At 37.7% G+C, this 17,320-nt stretch overlaps 1 protein-coding gene across 1 annotated transcript in view; it reads right to left on the bottom strand.

The window, feature by feature from the left end:
• Positions 1 to 16,473, bottom strand: part of LOC121732566 — a 119,900-nt gene extending 103,427 nt beyond the window's left edge. The window contains exon 1 of the mRNA XM_042122494.1: positions 16,385 to 16,473. Within this exon, the coding sequence (XP_041978428.1) occupies positions 16,385 to 16,418 (34 nt within the window). The 5' untranslated portion in view covers positions 16,419 to 16,473. The remainder of the gene's footprint in view (positions 1 to 16,384) is intronic.
• Between the last annotated feature and the right edge of the window lie 847 nt (positions 16,474 to 17,320).

Raw genomic sequence — 17,320 nt, 5'->3', positions numbered from 1 at the left:
TTGTAGCGGGCTGTGTAATAATCGTCTTTTAATATAGTATTTAAATTATTGATATTCGCTCCACAATAATTAAATCCATATATTGATAGATTCTGAATTGATTGTAATTATGGACAACACTCGTAACTGGCTTTTCATGCGTTATGAGGTTGGGTTAAAACTGACTCTATTTAGAATCAAACCTTCCAAAATATATTATATATACATATATACAGCAATCGCTTGCAATATTGTAACATTACAGATTCTAGTTTGAGCATTCCATAGCAAGTTCTTCACTGTCAGATAACATTGATGTTACAAGTTGTATCAATATATTACACATTATATCATTACAAGGTGCGCATTGTACTGTTCGGTTCTCCTCCCTCACTGATGTAATGCTCGACTCTGTAATGTTACATTACAAGCGAATGCTCCCAGTGAGGGAGCACCCTTAAAGAAGTATTATATATTATCTAATACATATTACTTACGATACTTATGAGATAGTATAGAATTTACTCCGTTTAATAATAAACTATACGATAAATGGACGCTGTTAAGCATTCGTGTACTAACCCACACAAAAATTACGTATTGAGTTATGAATACAGTTATGTTCTGTAGATGATTTAGAACAAGACTGCATTCAAAATTTAACAACAACAAAAATTGTGGGTTAGGACACTAATGCTTAACAGCGACCAAATATTCCTCTAAATAGCCAGGAACGTAACAATAGTGAATTGGATGTAGAACAATGCAATTTTTTTATCAAACCAAAGAATGCAAGCCGTAAAATATACAAAGAGCGCACAGCGGTTACCTGCGGAATCCGACTTTTTAGGCATTTGCGACATCTGGTGAAAACAAACAGTCCATGAAAAACTGTGGAAAAACTGCTGCTTTATCACTATCTACTATTATAAAAGAAACCGACTTCCTGCTGTCTGTCCCTATACAGGGTGCTACAAAACAAATTGATAATACTTCAGGGTGTGTATGAGTCTCTATAACAATGTATGTGAAAGCAGCGCTAAAAGAATCAACTTTTTTAACCTTTTGTATGGGCAAAATCATAATGGGGCGCTTGCCCTTACAAATTGCACAAAAAATATGTTTTTTAGACCTGTACTTTCACACTGAACTCAATATAAGAGAACCTTACTCATCTTAAGTATTATCACTTTGTTTTGAACACCCTATAATATACAAAACAATAAAGTACACAACGAATTTTCATGCGATTTTTAAATAGATTATTCTAAGAAGAAGGTTCATATTAGGTATACACGTAAACAAAGCAACGTTAACTATCTCAGCTAGTTTATGATATAGTAGGTGACCCCAAAACCGACTAACAAGCCTAAAAAGATAGAATCAGATAGGTGGAGTCTGGCCGACAAAGCGAGTGCATTTTATCTCAAGATGGAAGATAGCCAACTTATGTAACACGAGATCCCTCAAGGAACCATAAAAGATATTTATTGTAGAGATATGCTGTTTCCTAATTTATACTTAAACTTCAGCGGTATACCTAGATTTACATACTATGTACATTTTGGTTTTATCTTTGATAAGACATAGAATCTTACATTTATATAATGTCAAAATGCAATATTCTAATATTAAAAAAACAATGATTGGAATAAACAATGGCTGAAATCATTGATGTTGATGTTCAAGTAAGGGGTTGGCATTTGAATCACGCATTATAGGTAGAGGGTGAGAGTGAGGGTGAGAGGGTGGGGACGGTGGTATTTTATAGGGGTTAGTTACACCTTTCAAATGACACCTGATTTGTGTCTAGGAAATGAATAGTTTTTTTAAAATATGTGTTTGAAGTTACATGTGACGGAACGTTATTTTTTGTTTAACAGTGTCTTTATTGTTAATTTTTCACTATAGTTACGTTTTGTTTTACGAGTAATTTGTTGTAAAATTTTTTTAAGTGTCATAAATATAAGAACAGTATACAATTCTTAGGTAATTAATTACAGCAATATATCACTCCGTGCTGGCCCAATACGACTTGGTTGGGTTAGGTTAGATGGCTTAGGCGGGAGCGTAGCGCAGCGAAGCTCCCGCCTTAGCCATCGTGGTTATTTTTTTGAGAACCACCTAGAAATAGGAGCCCCGCGTAGCGGGGCTCCGTCGACTAATAATTGAAGCCAGTTGTTATAATATATCTATAAAAAATTTAGGGGGTGCAATTAAACCTTTAGTTAGTTTGCCAGGGTGCAAATAAGCCTATAACTTGTTACGCAAGGGCGATAGGGCATTGCATTCCCGCAGATGCCAGCAGCGTCGGAGCTGTATATTTACAATATAAGACATAGAACCGAGTTTGCCCACACCCAAAAAAGACTTATTTGTTCGTAAGTCCACTAATTTGGTTGTTTTATTGAACATAACTTCAAAAACTAAAAAAAATTTTTCGTGGTAACTACTGATTTCCTAACTTTAGGGAGGGAGTAGGGGGGTCCCCCCTACCCCCCCTCCCCTCCCCGCTCCTCTCCCGCCCCCTCACTATAATGCGTAATTCAAATGCAACCCCCAAGTAAGTATATATAATTGATTGTACTGTCGGTTCTTGGTGGAAATTCATTTTAAACACAAATAAAACACAATATTACTTGCACTTTTTCCACTATATTCATTAATTACTACAAATTTAACTTAAACACGACCGGTTTCGATATAAATCATCATCAGGTGTACTTAAGGGGGCGACCTATGACAGAAAAAAATCGGTTTTAACCCGCGCACTTCATACCCCCCGCAATCGCCCAACGCATTCAAAATGTCACCGCGGCTATTTTGTGTAATTATTCTCGTAATCAATTTTTGTACGAACGTAGTATAACCAAATATATCAGATAAAATTTTGAGGAGTTCGAGTCACATTTTCAATCTGTACTTTGAGAATCAAATTAATACTTTTTGCCATAAACACTAGTAATACTTTATGTTTGTTGATCGATTCTGCTGTAGTTGTTACAAAAATCATATTATAACTTTATTAATATAATCTACTAGCCACCAATTCAAAACACAAAAACCGCAAGGCAAATTAGTTCTGGAAATAGCTCGCTTTAAAAACTGTACACAATAAAGGCAGCGTTTCCTACCTGCCCCGGCTAGCACAATAAGACAAAGTGCCGCTCCACGGAAAATTCCAATGAAAAACCCCGAAAATTGGCATTCGATTTTTGTACTTTTATGGAAAAATTTACATAAGCTTCTCCATAGTCCAAAAATCCTTTCACGGAAAATTGGCGTTCATAAAAATATGCGTAGGTATATTTTGTGATTTAGATTTTTCGATGACAAAAATTTTCCTGTATCCTTTCTTGGGTCTCAAACTGCCTTCATTAAAACTGTTTCAAGGGTTTAAACGTGAGGATATAATAAACAAACAGTCTAAGGGCCTATTTCACCTCTTCCTGATAAGGCTATCCACCAATTATTATCTTGACAGATAAAGTATGGATAATCTGGTCAAAAAAGTTGTGAATAGCCTATTAGGCATTTTATCAGAAAGTGGTGAAACAGGCCCATAAAGACGTATTAGTACGGATTGTTTAGGCAAGGCAACGCTATGTATGTTAAGGTCATGATTCATGAACGACGCACGTAGAATGACCTTGAATGACGAAAAGTGTTCACTCTTCTCTTGGCTAAACAGTTTTCCGGGGGAAAGTAAATAAATGTGTATTATTAACCGACTGTACGGCAAAATCAAAAGGAAGGATAATGATTTTGGCAGTCTATGTGTGTGTGTGCCCTCGTAGAGGCTAAACTCTATACGTGGGAGAGCCATGCTTTGGCACGAATGGGCCGGCTCGACCAAAGAAGTACCACGTTTTCACAGAAAACCGGCGTGAAACAGCGCTTGCGTTGTGTTTCGCCGAGTGAGTGAGTTTACCGGAGGCCCAATTCCCTACCCTATTCCCTTCCCTACTCTCCCCTATTCCCTTCCCGTCCCTACCCTCCCCTATTACCCTATTCCCTCTTAAAACGCCGGCAACGCACCTGCAGCTCTTCTGATGCTGCGAGGGTCCATGGGCGACAAGTTGCTTTCCATGACCCGTTTGCTCGTTTGCCCCCTTATTTCATTAAAAAAACTATTGATCCGATTTTATTCAATGAGGTGTCATATTATTACGAGTAGTAATGAATAATGATGCTGCGGGTGACATAGGCTATATTTTTTCAAATCTTTCTATCGTTTTAAGCAGTCGGGTTATAGATTTATTTGATGTCTAAGGTACTTGTTGAAAAGTTGCTTCACGCAACGACAAATACAAGTCATAGATATCGCGGTGTACTTGTGTTGAGTGAGTTTGAAAAGACACAACTTAATTATACTGTATGATAATTGGACGCTGTTAAGCATTCGTGTACTAACCCACACAAAAAGTACGTATTGAGTTATGAATGCAGTTATGTTCTGTAGATGATTTAGAACAAGACTGCATTCACACAATTTAACAACAACAAAATTGTGGATTAGGACACGAATGCTTAACAGCGACCAATTATACTCATTCATTATTGCAGCATTCAGAGTTCCACTTTTACAATATTTTTTCAGGGACTATTTTTTCACAGACCGCTAAAGTGCAGGGCTTCCACTACAAAAATAACTCATTCGAGTCCATCCAGGCCCACAAACGTTATATTTAACTCTCGCTGTATTATTAATTCAATCCCTTAACTGAATACCGTACCCGCCATTGTCCTCGCCGACACAACGTAAAACTGAATCCTGTTATTTTACGTACTTTTTTATCGTGTTTATATTTTAAAGTGTCTTTTTTGTATTTGGTATTGGGTATGGGGCTTTACATCTTTTATTTAGTTTTTGGGGTAGTGACTGTTAAAAAAGGCTTCTTTATACTCTCACTCTGTTGTCTGTTTGTCCTTCAGTCAGTCAAGGATTAGGGTCGATGTAAGTCTGACGATATCGATAAGGAGTTAAAAAACGTCTCATATAATTTTAGGACGGCTCGGCGCAATCTTGGCCGAATTTGTTTGCATACATTATTAATTATAAATAGCTGCTCTGATAGGTGGTGCTTGTTGTAAGTCAGATATGAAACAGTAAAGATATCAAAAACCCTGAATCTCCGCTGGCAAAGCGATAAAAAAGTTTATCATAATATTTATATAAAAGAAAAGCTGACGTTTTCCTCCATTTTCGTGCAGCGTTTATTGATAAAATACAACATTTTATGAAGGAAATAATATTTCTAAGCCACCGCTGTACAAATGTTAAACAACATACATATTTATAGCTGCGAATGAGTGCGCGCCGGCAAATTACTTTTCAATCAAAACATAAAAATAAATGGGAAACGCTCCGCTACGCAGCCCGGCTTTATGAAAGTGACCCATTTCAATATTTCCAGATCAATTTGTTAATTTTGATGTTATTACGGAACTAGATATTTCCACAAGTTCCAGCGGACACTTTGCGGAATTAATTCCGCGGAAACAAGAAATTGGTTCAAATGAGAGATATAAATTCAAACTTTATCATAATATTATATATATTATAATACTTATATAATATATTTAAAGCACATCAAATCTGTTGGAGGGTAAAATAAAGATTACAATAACAAAAACCCGGACGAAATATTTTAGCGTAACGCGCGTTTTCCGTCTGCTCAGCGGTAAAGTTCTGTCACGAGGCAGCCAAGTTCCGTTACCGAGGTGTAAAAGTTCCGTAAAGAGAGTTTAAACATTCTGAATGTGATTCTCGGAGGTTACACGTTTTATAAATTGTCTTAGTTGGGTTTTTATTTGACTCTTGGAGGCTTAATTCTTTAGCCATACGTCTAAAGGCAGCTTTTGCCAAGGCCATGAAGGATATGTGATATCCACGATTAATTGGCACTATAGCTTGCCCAATCGACGTCGACTTTGATGGGAAACAACAACGTTTCGCTTGTATTAGCAACTTGTACTATTATATTCTATTCTGTGGTATTAGTGAAACGTGAACCAAGATGGCTAAAGCGTTAACACGTCTTGGCAGGTTAAGTTTATAATGACGATGTAGTATATGAGAATGGAAATACGATGTATGTCCATCCTCCTATGTTATATAATAATATTATTTATTTATAATAATAATATCTATGGACACTTCACTCCACGTCAGTCTGGACGGGGCCAGACTGACGACGCTATGTACCTGAAGGACTTGTGTTACGGGTATCAGACAACGGAAATATATTTAATACTTATATATTATACATATATATATAAGATTTTTATTATATGATACACATATTTAATACACACCCATGACCCAGGAACTTTGAAAAATTTTTGTTCCATCGGCGGGATTCGAACTCGCGACCCCCGGCTTGAGCTACCGACAGCCCACCCACTGAGCCACAGAGGTCGTCAATATATAGTATGTCTAATGTGATACGACACACTATAGTCGGGACAATTTAAGGTGGCAGCAGCGGTCATTTTGGTTACCTCTTCGATAATCTCCAACTATTTATAAGTTTGAAGTGATATAATTCATACTGTGTTCACATCGTGTATGCAAAATACGATTCGTATTTTGCATACACGATGTGAACACAGTATACTCGACTAGTAACATCTGTCACTTCATTGTCAAATCGCGGTTTGTATAGAAAATGACATGTTTTTTTGACAGGGAGTCAATGACCGCTACAGAGAGAATTCCGCGATTTGAATATTCCTCATTGTAAAAGCTATTTAACTTTTAATTGCAGTATAGTTTTAAGCTTATACTGACTGTATATTGTATAATATACGAGTAGTAAATCACAAACTAACAGTGTGGTTATACGATAGCATCAATTGTGAACTCGGCATTCCCAGTCCGCGCCGGCAGTGGCGATATTTCAGCAGCTCCATAATATATCACGACACACAAATAACTAATTTATTGCTAACAGCTTTTTCATTGCACTGTTTTAATAAGCTTTGGAAATTTAATTATAACGCTATGTATAACATGTTAACGATCGCATTATGACGCAATTTTAGTAGTATAGACCGCGCTCAAATTTAAGATTGTTTGCCGAAACCGGAGGGGGAAATCAGTGCGAGTATAGGCTACCAATAACGTAAAGCAGTTTGTCAGTAGTCAGTTTCGGAAAGCGACATACAATGATATATTTAGACGTGCAGGGAGAGCCATGCTTCGGCGCGAATGGGCCGGCTCGACCGGAGAAATACCACGTTCTCACAGAAAACCGGCGTGAAACAGCGCATGCGCTGTGTTTCGTCGAGTGAGTGAGTTCACCGGAGGCCCAATCCCCTACCCTATTCCCTTCCCTACCCTCCCCTATTCCCTTCCCTTCCCATCCCTACCCTCCCCATTACCCTATTCCCTCTTAAAAGGCCGGCAACGCACCTGCAGCTCTTCTGATGCTGCGAGTGTCCATGGGCGACGGAAGTTGCTTTCCATCAGGTGACCCGTTTACTCATTTGTCCCCTTATTTCATTAAAAAAAATATATATACTCTTATATGCACAATTCCGCGCCGTAAGCAAATTTCGGTAAAATAAAGCTGAGAACAACATTTATTATAATATCATAATATTATTCTCTTGGAACTTTTACCGAGCACCCTCTTTCCATAACATGAGTTGAAGGCAATCTGCTTACACAAAAATAGAGTTAGCAAGTTTAGCCGTTTGGGAGTTAACCCTCAACTGTTAAGTATTATTTACCGCACACGCTGGGTCTCGCGGGGTCTTCGGGGCCGAACATTTAATTTGAACTTCAGTAAGTTTCATCGGTGGTATTGCTCGAATATACAGTTCTCTATTCATACGGTAAAGTGTGTTTTACTATTAGATTTTCAAATACGTTTGTGTACATATTATTATATAAGCTATAATATACTCTTATATAAGATAATTGTTATTAGTCTCTAACAAATCTATGGACAAAATTAGTCTGAAATAAAGTTTTATTTATTTATTATATCGTCCGCAGCCTCATGGGTAGACCTTTGGTTCTCACTCGTAGAGGGTGCAGGTTCGATCTCGGCTTTGGAACCCGGGTGGAGGCGTGTACCTATGAGACATTTTCTGATCTCAAGTGCATAATACGGACGCTCGTACGGTGAAGGAAAACATCGTGAGGAAACCCGCACATGGTTGGTCCCAGACGTATTGACTAGTTCTTTCCTCTGGACTAGGCCGACTATGTTGCGAGAATTTCGTATGTGCTTGGGCAATCATACGGAAATTTAAATCTTGTCCCAGGCACTACAGTGTTTGAGGAGTGGTAACTTCGCTCTGAAAATACTGTATAAATCATCCACAACACATGCAAAGGCCTAGTTTTGATTTATTAAAATTAAACTTTATCTTGACTGTTAGGACTCAAACGTTGAATCCCTATTTTACACCTTTAGGGAGGGATATCACTAAAAAAATAATTTAAAAGTGGCAATTTTTAACATTTTTTTAGCAAAATAATACAATAATAAACGCCATGTGTTGTAGAAACTCTTAAAAAAACATCTATGACATAAAAGTTCAAATAGAAAATTACAAGCCTGACTCCTTTGCAACAAAATTCGTTTGTTGCGCGGGAACCGTACCTTTATCCAGATCAGTATCCTATGTCCTTTCCCAGGACTCAAAGTATTTTCATACCAAATTTTAGCAAAATCGATTCAGTGGCTTGGGTGTAAATAGGGAACAGACAGACGTTTTTTTTTTTGTTTTATGAAATAAGGGGGCAAACGAGCAAGCGGGATACCTGATGGAAAGCAACTTCCGTCGCCCATGGACACTCGCAGCATCAGAAGAGCAGCAGGTGCGTTGCCGGCCCTTTAAGAGGGAATAGGGTAATAGGGGAGGGTAGGGATGGGAAGGGAAGGGAATAGGGGAGGATAGGGAAGGGAATTGGGCCTCCGGTAAACTCACTCACTCGGCGAAACACAGCGCAAGGGCTGTTTCACGCCGGTTTTCTGTGAGAACGTGGTATTTCTCCGGTCGAGCCGGCCCATTCGTGCCGAAGCATGGCTCTCCCACGTATTATAAATTATTAGTATGGATAACGTAGGTATAGCTTTTAATCCGCCAATCACATTAGAAGCGTCTCTCAAATTGAGTGTAGCGATGATGATAATCCAGGTGGTAAATATTTCAGTTATTCGGCTAAGCCGGATATCGCCGAGCGTCCTGACGTGCGAAGTTCAGTCCGGGAAGTTTGGGGATCCCTGACTGTACGTCGATACGCAAACTTTGGGGATCCCTGAACTTTCCGATTACCTTCACACTTCACGTGAATTCTAATTTATGTCCCGATGATTATTGGAATCACCAAAATAATTCAATATCGGTCGAAATAAATATAATTAAAGTTTTGTAATTCCTACATAATATTCCATAGACGCCACTGTCACTTAATCAATACTAATAATATTATAATACTAAGTAACGCAAACTTCAGTGATAAAATAGGCAAATACACCTTCCTATTTGATTACAATATTACCTATACTCCACTCGGGCTAACTTGTCGCTAGCGGTCATTGCCTCCCTGTCAAAAACTTGTCATTTTCCATATTATAAACCACGATTGACAATTAAGTGTCAGATATTGTTTATCGTGGTTTTATATGGAAAATGACAAGTTTTTGACAGGGAGGCAATGACCGCTAGCGACAAGTTAGCCCGAGTGGAGTATAGGTAATATTGTAATCGAATGGGAAGGTGTATTTGCCTATTTTATCACTGAAGTTTGCGTTACTTCAAATCCATACTAATATTATAAATGCGAAAGTGTGTCTGTCTGTCTGTCTGTTACCTCTTCACGCTCGAATCGCTGAACCGATTTTGCTGAAATTTGGCATGGAGATACTTTGAGTCCCCAGAAAGGACATAGTATAGTTTTTATCCCGGAAAAATGTACGGTTTTCTCGTGATAAATGAATTTTGGCGCAACGGAGTCGCGGGCGTCATCTAGTCACTGATAAAAAATAGTTTTATATCTTAGAAAACTGTAGAATTAATAACCTCCTTTTATAAGTCGATTAAAAAGAACTAGTAAATTATATGTCGCAGGGAAAAGAAGATATCAGGGATATCCCGAAATCCCTAGGGATGTCACGAAATCGCGGTAGATACCGAATATTCCTGTTTCTTACATCTTCTTACTTAACAAATCTAGTGATATGTCATTTCACTAAACTAAATCTAGTGAAATGTCAGAAAAGCGGATACCGCCGAATAAAAATCGAGCTACGCATTTCTCTCGCTCGCTCTAATACCCACACGGGCACTAGTGGGAGTGAAACAAATGCGTCGCTCGAGCTGGCGCGGCTCGTGTGATTTTAGTCGTTAAATTATTACGTGTACGTTAAGTTTGAATGCGATTTTCTAAATATCACCTTTTACGACTCTCGAGTTTCAACATTATCACAATATCACAACCATTATCACAATAAAGCCGCAATATTCGAGCGCGACTTCTCGAATGCAGTTTTTCCAACACACTCTACACACAAGGAGCACCGCTATAACAAATTCTATACGTTCATTTCAGCTCATGAGATTGCGTCGGGCTGAGCTGAAAACTTCGAAATCTGTAATATTTGATCGTAACAAAAATTGTAAAAACTATATTAGTCGTAGTGAAGGACTCCCAGAGGTGCACTTCGTGGTGAATATTAATTTCCTAAGCTGATGACATCGTCTTGAGTTACGTAGGAAAATATTTTTGTGTCAAGAAAAAGAGGGAAATACTTTGATCTCTACTACGGTAAAGCTAAAAAGAAGGGTAATGATTTTGGAAGCCTAATAATAATAATAACAGCATGTTCGGTGGATACATTTCAAAGTCTAACTTTGCTCTAGTTTTTTTTTTATGAAATAAGGGGGCAAACGAGCAAACGGGTCACCTGATGGAAAGCAACTTCCGTCGGCCATGGACACTCGCAGCATCAGAAGAGCTGCATGTGCGTTGCCGGCCTTTTAAGAGGGAATAGGGTAATAGGGGAGGGTAGGGAAGGGAAGGGAATAGGGTAGGGGATTGGGCCTCCGGTAAACTCACTCACTCGGCGAAACACAGCGCAAGCGCTATTTCACGCCGGTTTTCTGTGAGAACGTGGTATTTATCCGGTCGAGCCGGCCCATTCGTGCCGAAGCATGGCTCTCCCACGTATAAAGTAATAGTAGTATTACTACCGTCAAATATTAAGTTGCCTGGTAATACTCTGATTTGTTGACTACAACCTGCTAACTTTAGGTAAGCTTTACTTAAGCTCGTTTGACCCTGTTCCATATATCTGTATTAACGTTTAATACACCAGTTTTACTACCTAATAAGAAATATATAAAACTGTTTTTCGATCCTGCTCTCTCCTAATAAGACAGGCCCATTACGTTTTATTACGACCAGCCCCTAATCGGGGGACGTTTATTAAATAAGATACTTAACTGGCAAAGTACACAAAGTCCCTTAACACTAAAATATTAACCCATTACAGCGTTATTTGTTAGAATCTACACCATTAACGGTAACACGGGGCCTCTAAGACCCCGTCATTAGAAAAGCTCCGTCAGCTTGACAAATGCGACGTCGGATTACGCTAACCTATCTCTGATGGATATTTATTCTTCGTAGGAAATCGGTTAAATGTATATCACTGATCTGTACGTTACAATTAGATTTGTTTCGATCAATACAGGAAAAGTTATACTATTTAATGTTAATATTATATTTATAAACAACTAAAATATACAATGTTCTATTATTTTTCGAAAATACATAAACAATACGTCTAGATTAAATTAAACTCTGGGCTATTTACTAACCCGTCGATCGTGGGAAAACGAGACACAATAGATATTCTATTGTGTCTCGTTCACCGGTGAACATATGGGGTATTGATGAATGAATTAATTAATTCATGCCTTTAATAAAAAAGACATGATACTTAAACACAGGGTTAACTTAACTCTGTCAGGTGCAAGTGGGCCAGGGGTGAGGCGCATATCGAGATAACCCGTCCGAACGTATCCGTTCCACAAATTCGGTGGTAATGAAGCGACGAATGATGAATGTGTACGAAAAACCCCCTGATACTGCTTCATTACCGGGATAATTAGCGGTGCTCACCCCCGCGATACGTGATAACTTGAGGGTTGGGTCAGGATATAATATTTTGTAACATTATAAAAATCATACATTATAAAAAATTATACGTAGGAGAGCCATGCTTCGGCACGAATAGGCCGGCTCGACCGGAGAAATACCACGTTCTCACAGAAAACCGGCGTAAAACAGCGCAAGCGCTGTTTCACGCCGAGTTAGTGAGTTTACCGGAGGCCCAATATCCTACCCTATTCCCTTCCCTACCCTCCCCTCTTCCCTTCCCATCCCTACCCTTCCCTATTAACCTATTCCCTCTTAAAAGGCCGGCAACGCACCTGCGGCTCTTCTGGTGCTGCGAGTGTCCATTGGCGACGGATGTTGCTTTCCATCAGGTGACCCGTTTGCTCGTTTGCCCTAAGGGGGCATACGAGCCATCATTCATAAAAAAATATCGGATTTTTTCAAGTTGGAGAACAAGGTGATGTTTACAAAACTCGTATAAAATTAATTAACATGGCCGACTTGCTCAAAAGTTATATTTTTGATGTTTCAAAAAAGGTGTTTTTTGTCGGTCGTTAAGGTCATATCAGACGTTTTACTTCGATGAACGCTAATCCGAGTGAAAATGTTTAAATATTATTATAGTAGGTTTTTACCTTTTCTTATACATCGAATGAAATAATAATAGTCACTTCGAGTAATTGATGAAAAAAAAGTACAAAAATAAACAAAAAATTGCCCATTAAAAATCGATATCTGCAAACTAGTCCTGCTAGGACGAGATCTTGTGGGACGAACAGACTATCCCGTCCGATATCCCCTCAACAGAAAACGTAGTTGAAGTTTAATGTGGAGCTTAAAGGCTTACATCGGAAAAGGTAAGACTGTAATTGCCGCTACACCTGAATTATTGAACACGTACGGTCTGGAGCGAGCCGCGAGTTGATGCCGTTTTTCTTTTTATTCAACAGCACATGTATACCGCATTTTTTTTTATAACAAAAACAATGCTATATCTTTTGTCGGAGTGCATACATTTCGTCTTAATCAGTTAAGTTTCAGCTTGAAAAGTTTTTAGAAAGTTAACATGCATAGTACTCTCGCAGTTAGTAAAAAAAGTTACTATGGACTGAGTAAGTGAAGTAAATGAGTGTTTTCAGCCCCGTCAAAACTGGGGGTTTTATTTTGAAGTATATTTTACTATAAAATAATAATTAGGGTTCCGTACCTCAAAAGGAAAAAACGGAACCCTTATAGGATCACTTTGTTGTCCGTCTGTCCGTCCGTCCGTCTGTCAAGACCCTTTTTCTCAGGAACGCGTGGAGGTATGAAGCTGAAATTTATATCAATTACTCAGGTCTACTGTCCCTTGAAGCTGTGAAAAAATCAAACTTCTAAGCCAACGCAATCAAAAGATACAGCCGTTTATGCCGCAAATTTTCGACACTTGCAAGGGAATCAAAACCTACAGGGTGCTTCCCGTGAACTCAGAATCTTGAAATTTGGTACGAAGCAACGTCTTATAGCATAGATAAAGGAAAAATTACGAAAACCATAAATTTTTAGTTACATCACATAATATATTTTTTTTTAATAATTTTAAACTTACTACCCATTTCCTCATAAACGCGTAGAGGTATTAAATTGAAATTCATACCAAATACTCAGGTCTATAATACCTTTAAGCTGTCGGAACCCTCGGTGCGCGAGTCCGACTCGCACTTGGCCGGTTTTTGTTAGCTTATTCTCGGTTGAAAATTGAGCAGAATGCTTTTAAAATATTCACAATATTTTAATAGCATCATAATAATTATATTGTACTGTCTTCGTAATTATTATTGCGCAAAGTATAGACATAAAAGACTAGACTCGAGTCTAGACTAAAAAGAATTTAATATCTAGTTATGGGTGGTAGTTAACGAAGCTATAACTTATAGTTTAGAAGTCAAAATCACCCTCGGGTACACTTTTACGAGTATATTCATCGCACATAAACTTTATAATTATGTTATACAAGTTACGCCAGACTTGCCTACAATTTTAACGAGACGTGGTGGTCCTATAATTTAATCACTATCGGCTTATATTATCTCACATTTCGTAGATACTCATAATACAGGCTAAGGATTTTTTTTAAGAAGCATAGGGGAGCCTTTTTCTGCAAAAACTTCGAGAATTTCAAATTCATGTATTGTTTTCATTCAAATTATTATACGAGCTTTAAAGGTATCAACAATCGATTATCTTATTTTTTCTATATAATTTGGCACCTTTCTTTTATCAGTAGCTTATTATGATACATTGCACCACAGGTAAGAACCCTTTGATCAAAATAATGTTATTGTCTAAAAAAGTGTACCCATTAAAATCGGTTAATTCGCTTGAGACATAATAATAATATTATAGGACAAGGATGTTTTGGGGCATCGATGAGAGTGTATTGGAGGGCTCGGGCATAGATTCGAAGCAGGTGTCACATAAACGTAGCTAGAGTATGTTTCTATGTTGTCCACATGCCACATGCAAAATGGTGCTAGGATGTCAGTAGCAGAAATTTGTATAAAAATAGTTAGAGTAAAACAGCTGCCGTTCAAGTAACATTTCCAAATAAGGCGACGTTAGTTTTTACTAGCCTGCCCCAATTTCACCAACGTCTGTTAGTGTTAACAGCTTGTTAAAATGTAATGTCTTCTCTTTCATTCATATGAAAATCGAAAGAGGTAACGTCATACTAATTTCGGCGTTAACTTTAACAGTCGTTGGTGAAATTGGGGCAAGCTGCGTTTCTACCAGAGATGTGTTGCGAGGAATGTGTTTTTGAGAACCAATAGAATCGCTTCATTGACGTGAGTCGTGACCTCACTCAGGGCAGTGATTCTATTGGATCTTAAAAACACATTCCTCGCAACACATCTCTAATGTAAACGCAGCCTTAATCCGTAAGTACGATGCGAATTGCCACGTATAGGCACACCAAACATAACATCCCTGTTATTTTTTGTCAGCGACTAAAAATCACAACTTTTTCCCTCTTTAGGCATTCAGTGAATGAAGTAACAGACACAAGCTTGTACAAACATTTATTTTAAGGCAACTAAGGCGCAGACTCTTTTGACAGGTCGTAAAAGCGTTAACTTTTATCTCTGTAAAAAGCTCGTAAGTCGTAAAAAAGTTGAATATATTAACGTTAAAAACTTACTCCCGAGGTGTAGTGTCACAGTGTGCCATTTATATGCATTATCATTAGCTAACTTTGTGATATTAATAAAGTTGGATGTGACAGTCTTCAGACGAGAAACTACGGCTAACATTATTAAATATTAGAGTTAGTTTAAAGCCAAGGTAGATATTAAAGGATATTTAAATATTCATATACAAATATCAAAACGATACCTAAATTTACATATATCGCCGATGTAATCCGCTAGAACTGTACATTTATGCGAAAAAATAATTTTAAATGTTTCTTTTAAGTGGTCTACTTCTAATATTTTCCAAATTTTAACACAATCAGTCCAGTAGTTTACAACCTATACATTACAAAGAAAGAAACAAATTTATTTTATTATTATTACTATTTATTTTAAGAGCCTGCGCTGTCCACTGCTGGGCAAAGGCCTCCCCCAAGATCTTCCAATTCTCTTGAACCAACGCAGCCGTAGGCCAACCTGGGCCCGTATTTTTCTAGCTCATCGCGCCATCTTTTTCGAGGCTGGCCTATTAGTTAAATACAAATTGATATAACTTATTTTCCTGTTCTGAGGATATAAGTGATTTTGACATTTGCACTGATGACTCGCTGCAAATAGGTAATTTATTATGGCTGTATCCAAAACGTTACTGGATCTCAATTACTTAAGTTTATTAAGTTGTATTCCTAATAAATATAAATCTTGGATTATTATGATTTAGAAAATAATAATTTATAAATAAAGATAACGATTATCTTTTTATTATTATAAATACTAGTACTAGTATTATCTCATGTATCCCATGATTACAAATTGCTAATTAACAAAGCTTTAACTAGTTATATTAATTTATTTAAATTAATCAATGCTTTATTTTACTTACAGACTTTCCTAATGAATAAATTAGTTTTGTAACAGGACACATTTTTTTCCTACTGTACCATACCTATAAGTTTTTTTATACCCACAATTAAATATAAGTAAATTAAATTAATACCGAAAATAAAAACTTTCATTAACATACATTTTCGCTGAAACCTCGTATATAACCGTCGCTTAACTATCATCTCACGAAAGCCACACACAAACTCACCAAAGAAAACGACGAGGAATATCAACAGCACCATGCTTATCACCACATCATGCACTTCACAACACTCGCGCAGCGCACGACCGCTCCCCGCGCCGTCTGACACACACTGAACTTGATTCGCTGAAAGCGCGCGACGCGCGTTTAAAATTTGGAATTTATACTTTTTTATTTGCGGTATCAATAGATAAGGAATAATGAATAAGATCTTAAATTGAGTTATTAAAAGAAAGTGATTACCGGATGCTGCCCGCTTGTAATCGGGCTAACGTGCGGAAAGCGCATACTATTTTTCTACGTCGAAAGCTATATTAATATGTCCTTTTCCAGAACTTCATTATTAAAATTCTGTAATTTAAATAGAAACCCTTTCTGTTATGGCTTTTTAATAATATGGCGTATGCATACAAATATTTAAAATGCCAAAAATATTTTGGACCGGGACAAGACTATTTTATCCCCGAAAATACACGGTTGCTGCGCAATAAAAGATTTAGTCCCAACCCAACAAAGTTGCGGAAAGCATCAAGTAAATTCTAGCAGTATTTTGAAGTAAGTAACTACAGATCGCAGTCGGTCACAGGCGGAGGGGAATGATACATGGTAGGTTTTATTTAATTTCTTCCTACTTCCTCTGTAATTACGGTCCATCTGTCTCTGTCGGATGGACACAAATGCTTGGTCTTGTTCCCAAATGGTGCATGAGTTCTTATAGCTTAGGGTTAGAGTGCAGAGTCAGCATAAAGGTCGGTCAAATTACTATGAACACTGAAATCTGATTTGACCATGGAAAATACAGAAAATAATTAATTGTGGGAGTATGCGTGGTGTCCCAGGAAGATCTTACGAACGAGTGAGGTTTTAAACTCGGTCAGGCCGAAGCCCACGTGATTCATTGCAGGTATCGTAAATATGTTACATACAGACGCACGTAAAAAA

Source organism: Aricia agestis, chromosome 12, assembly GCF_905147365.1.
Source record: "Aricia agestis chromosome 12, ilAriAges1.1, whole genome shotgun sequence".
In the NCBI taxonomy this organism is placed as follows: Eukaryota; Metazoa; Arthropoda; class Insecta; order Lepidoptera; family Lycaenidae; genus Aricia; species Aricia agestis.
This window is presented reverse-complemented; position numbering and strand designations above follow the sequence as displayed.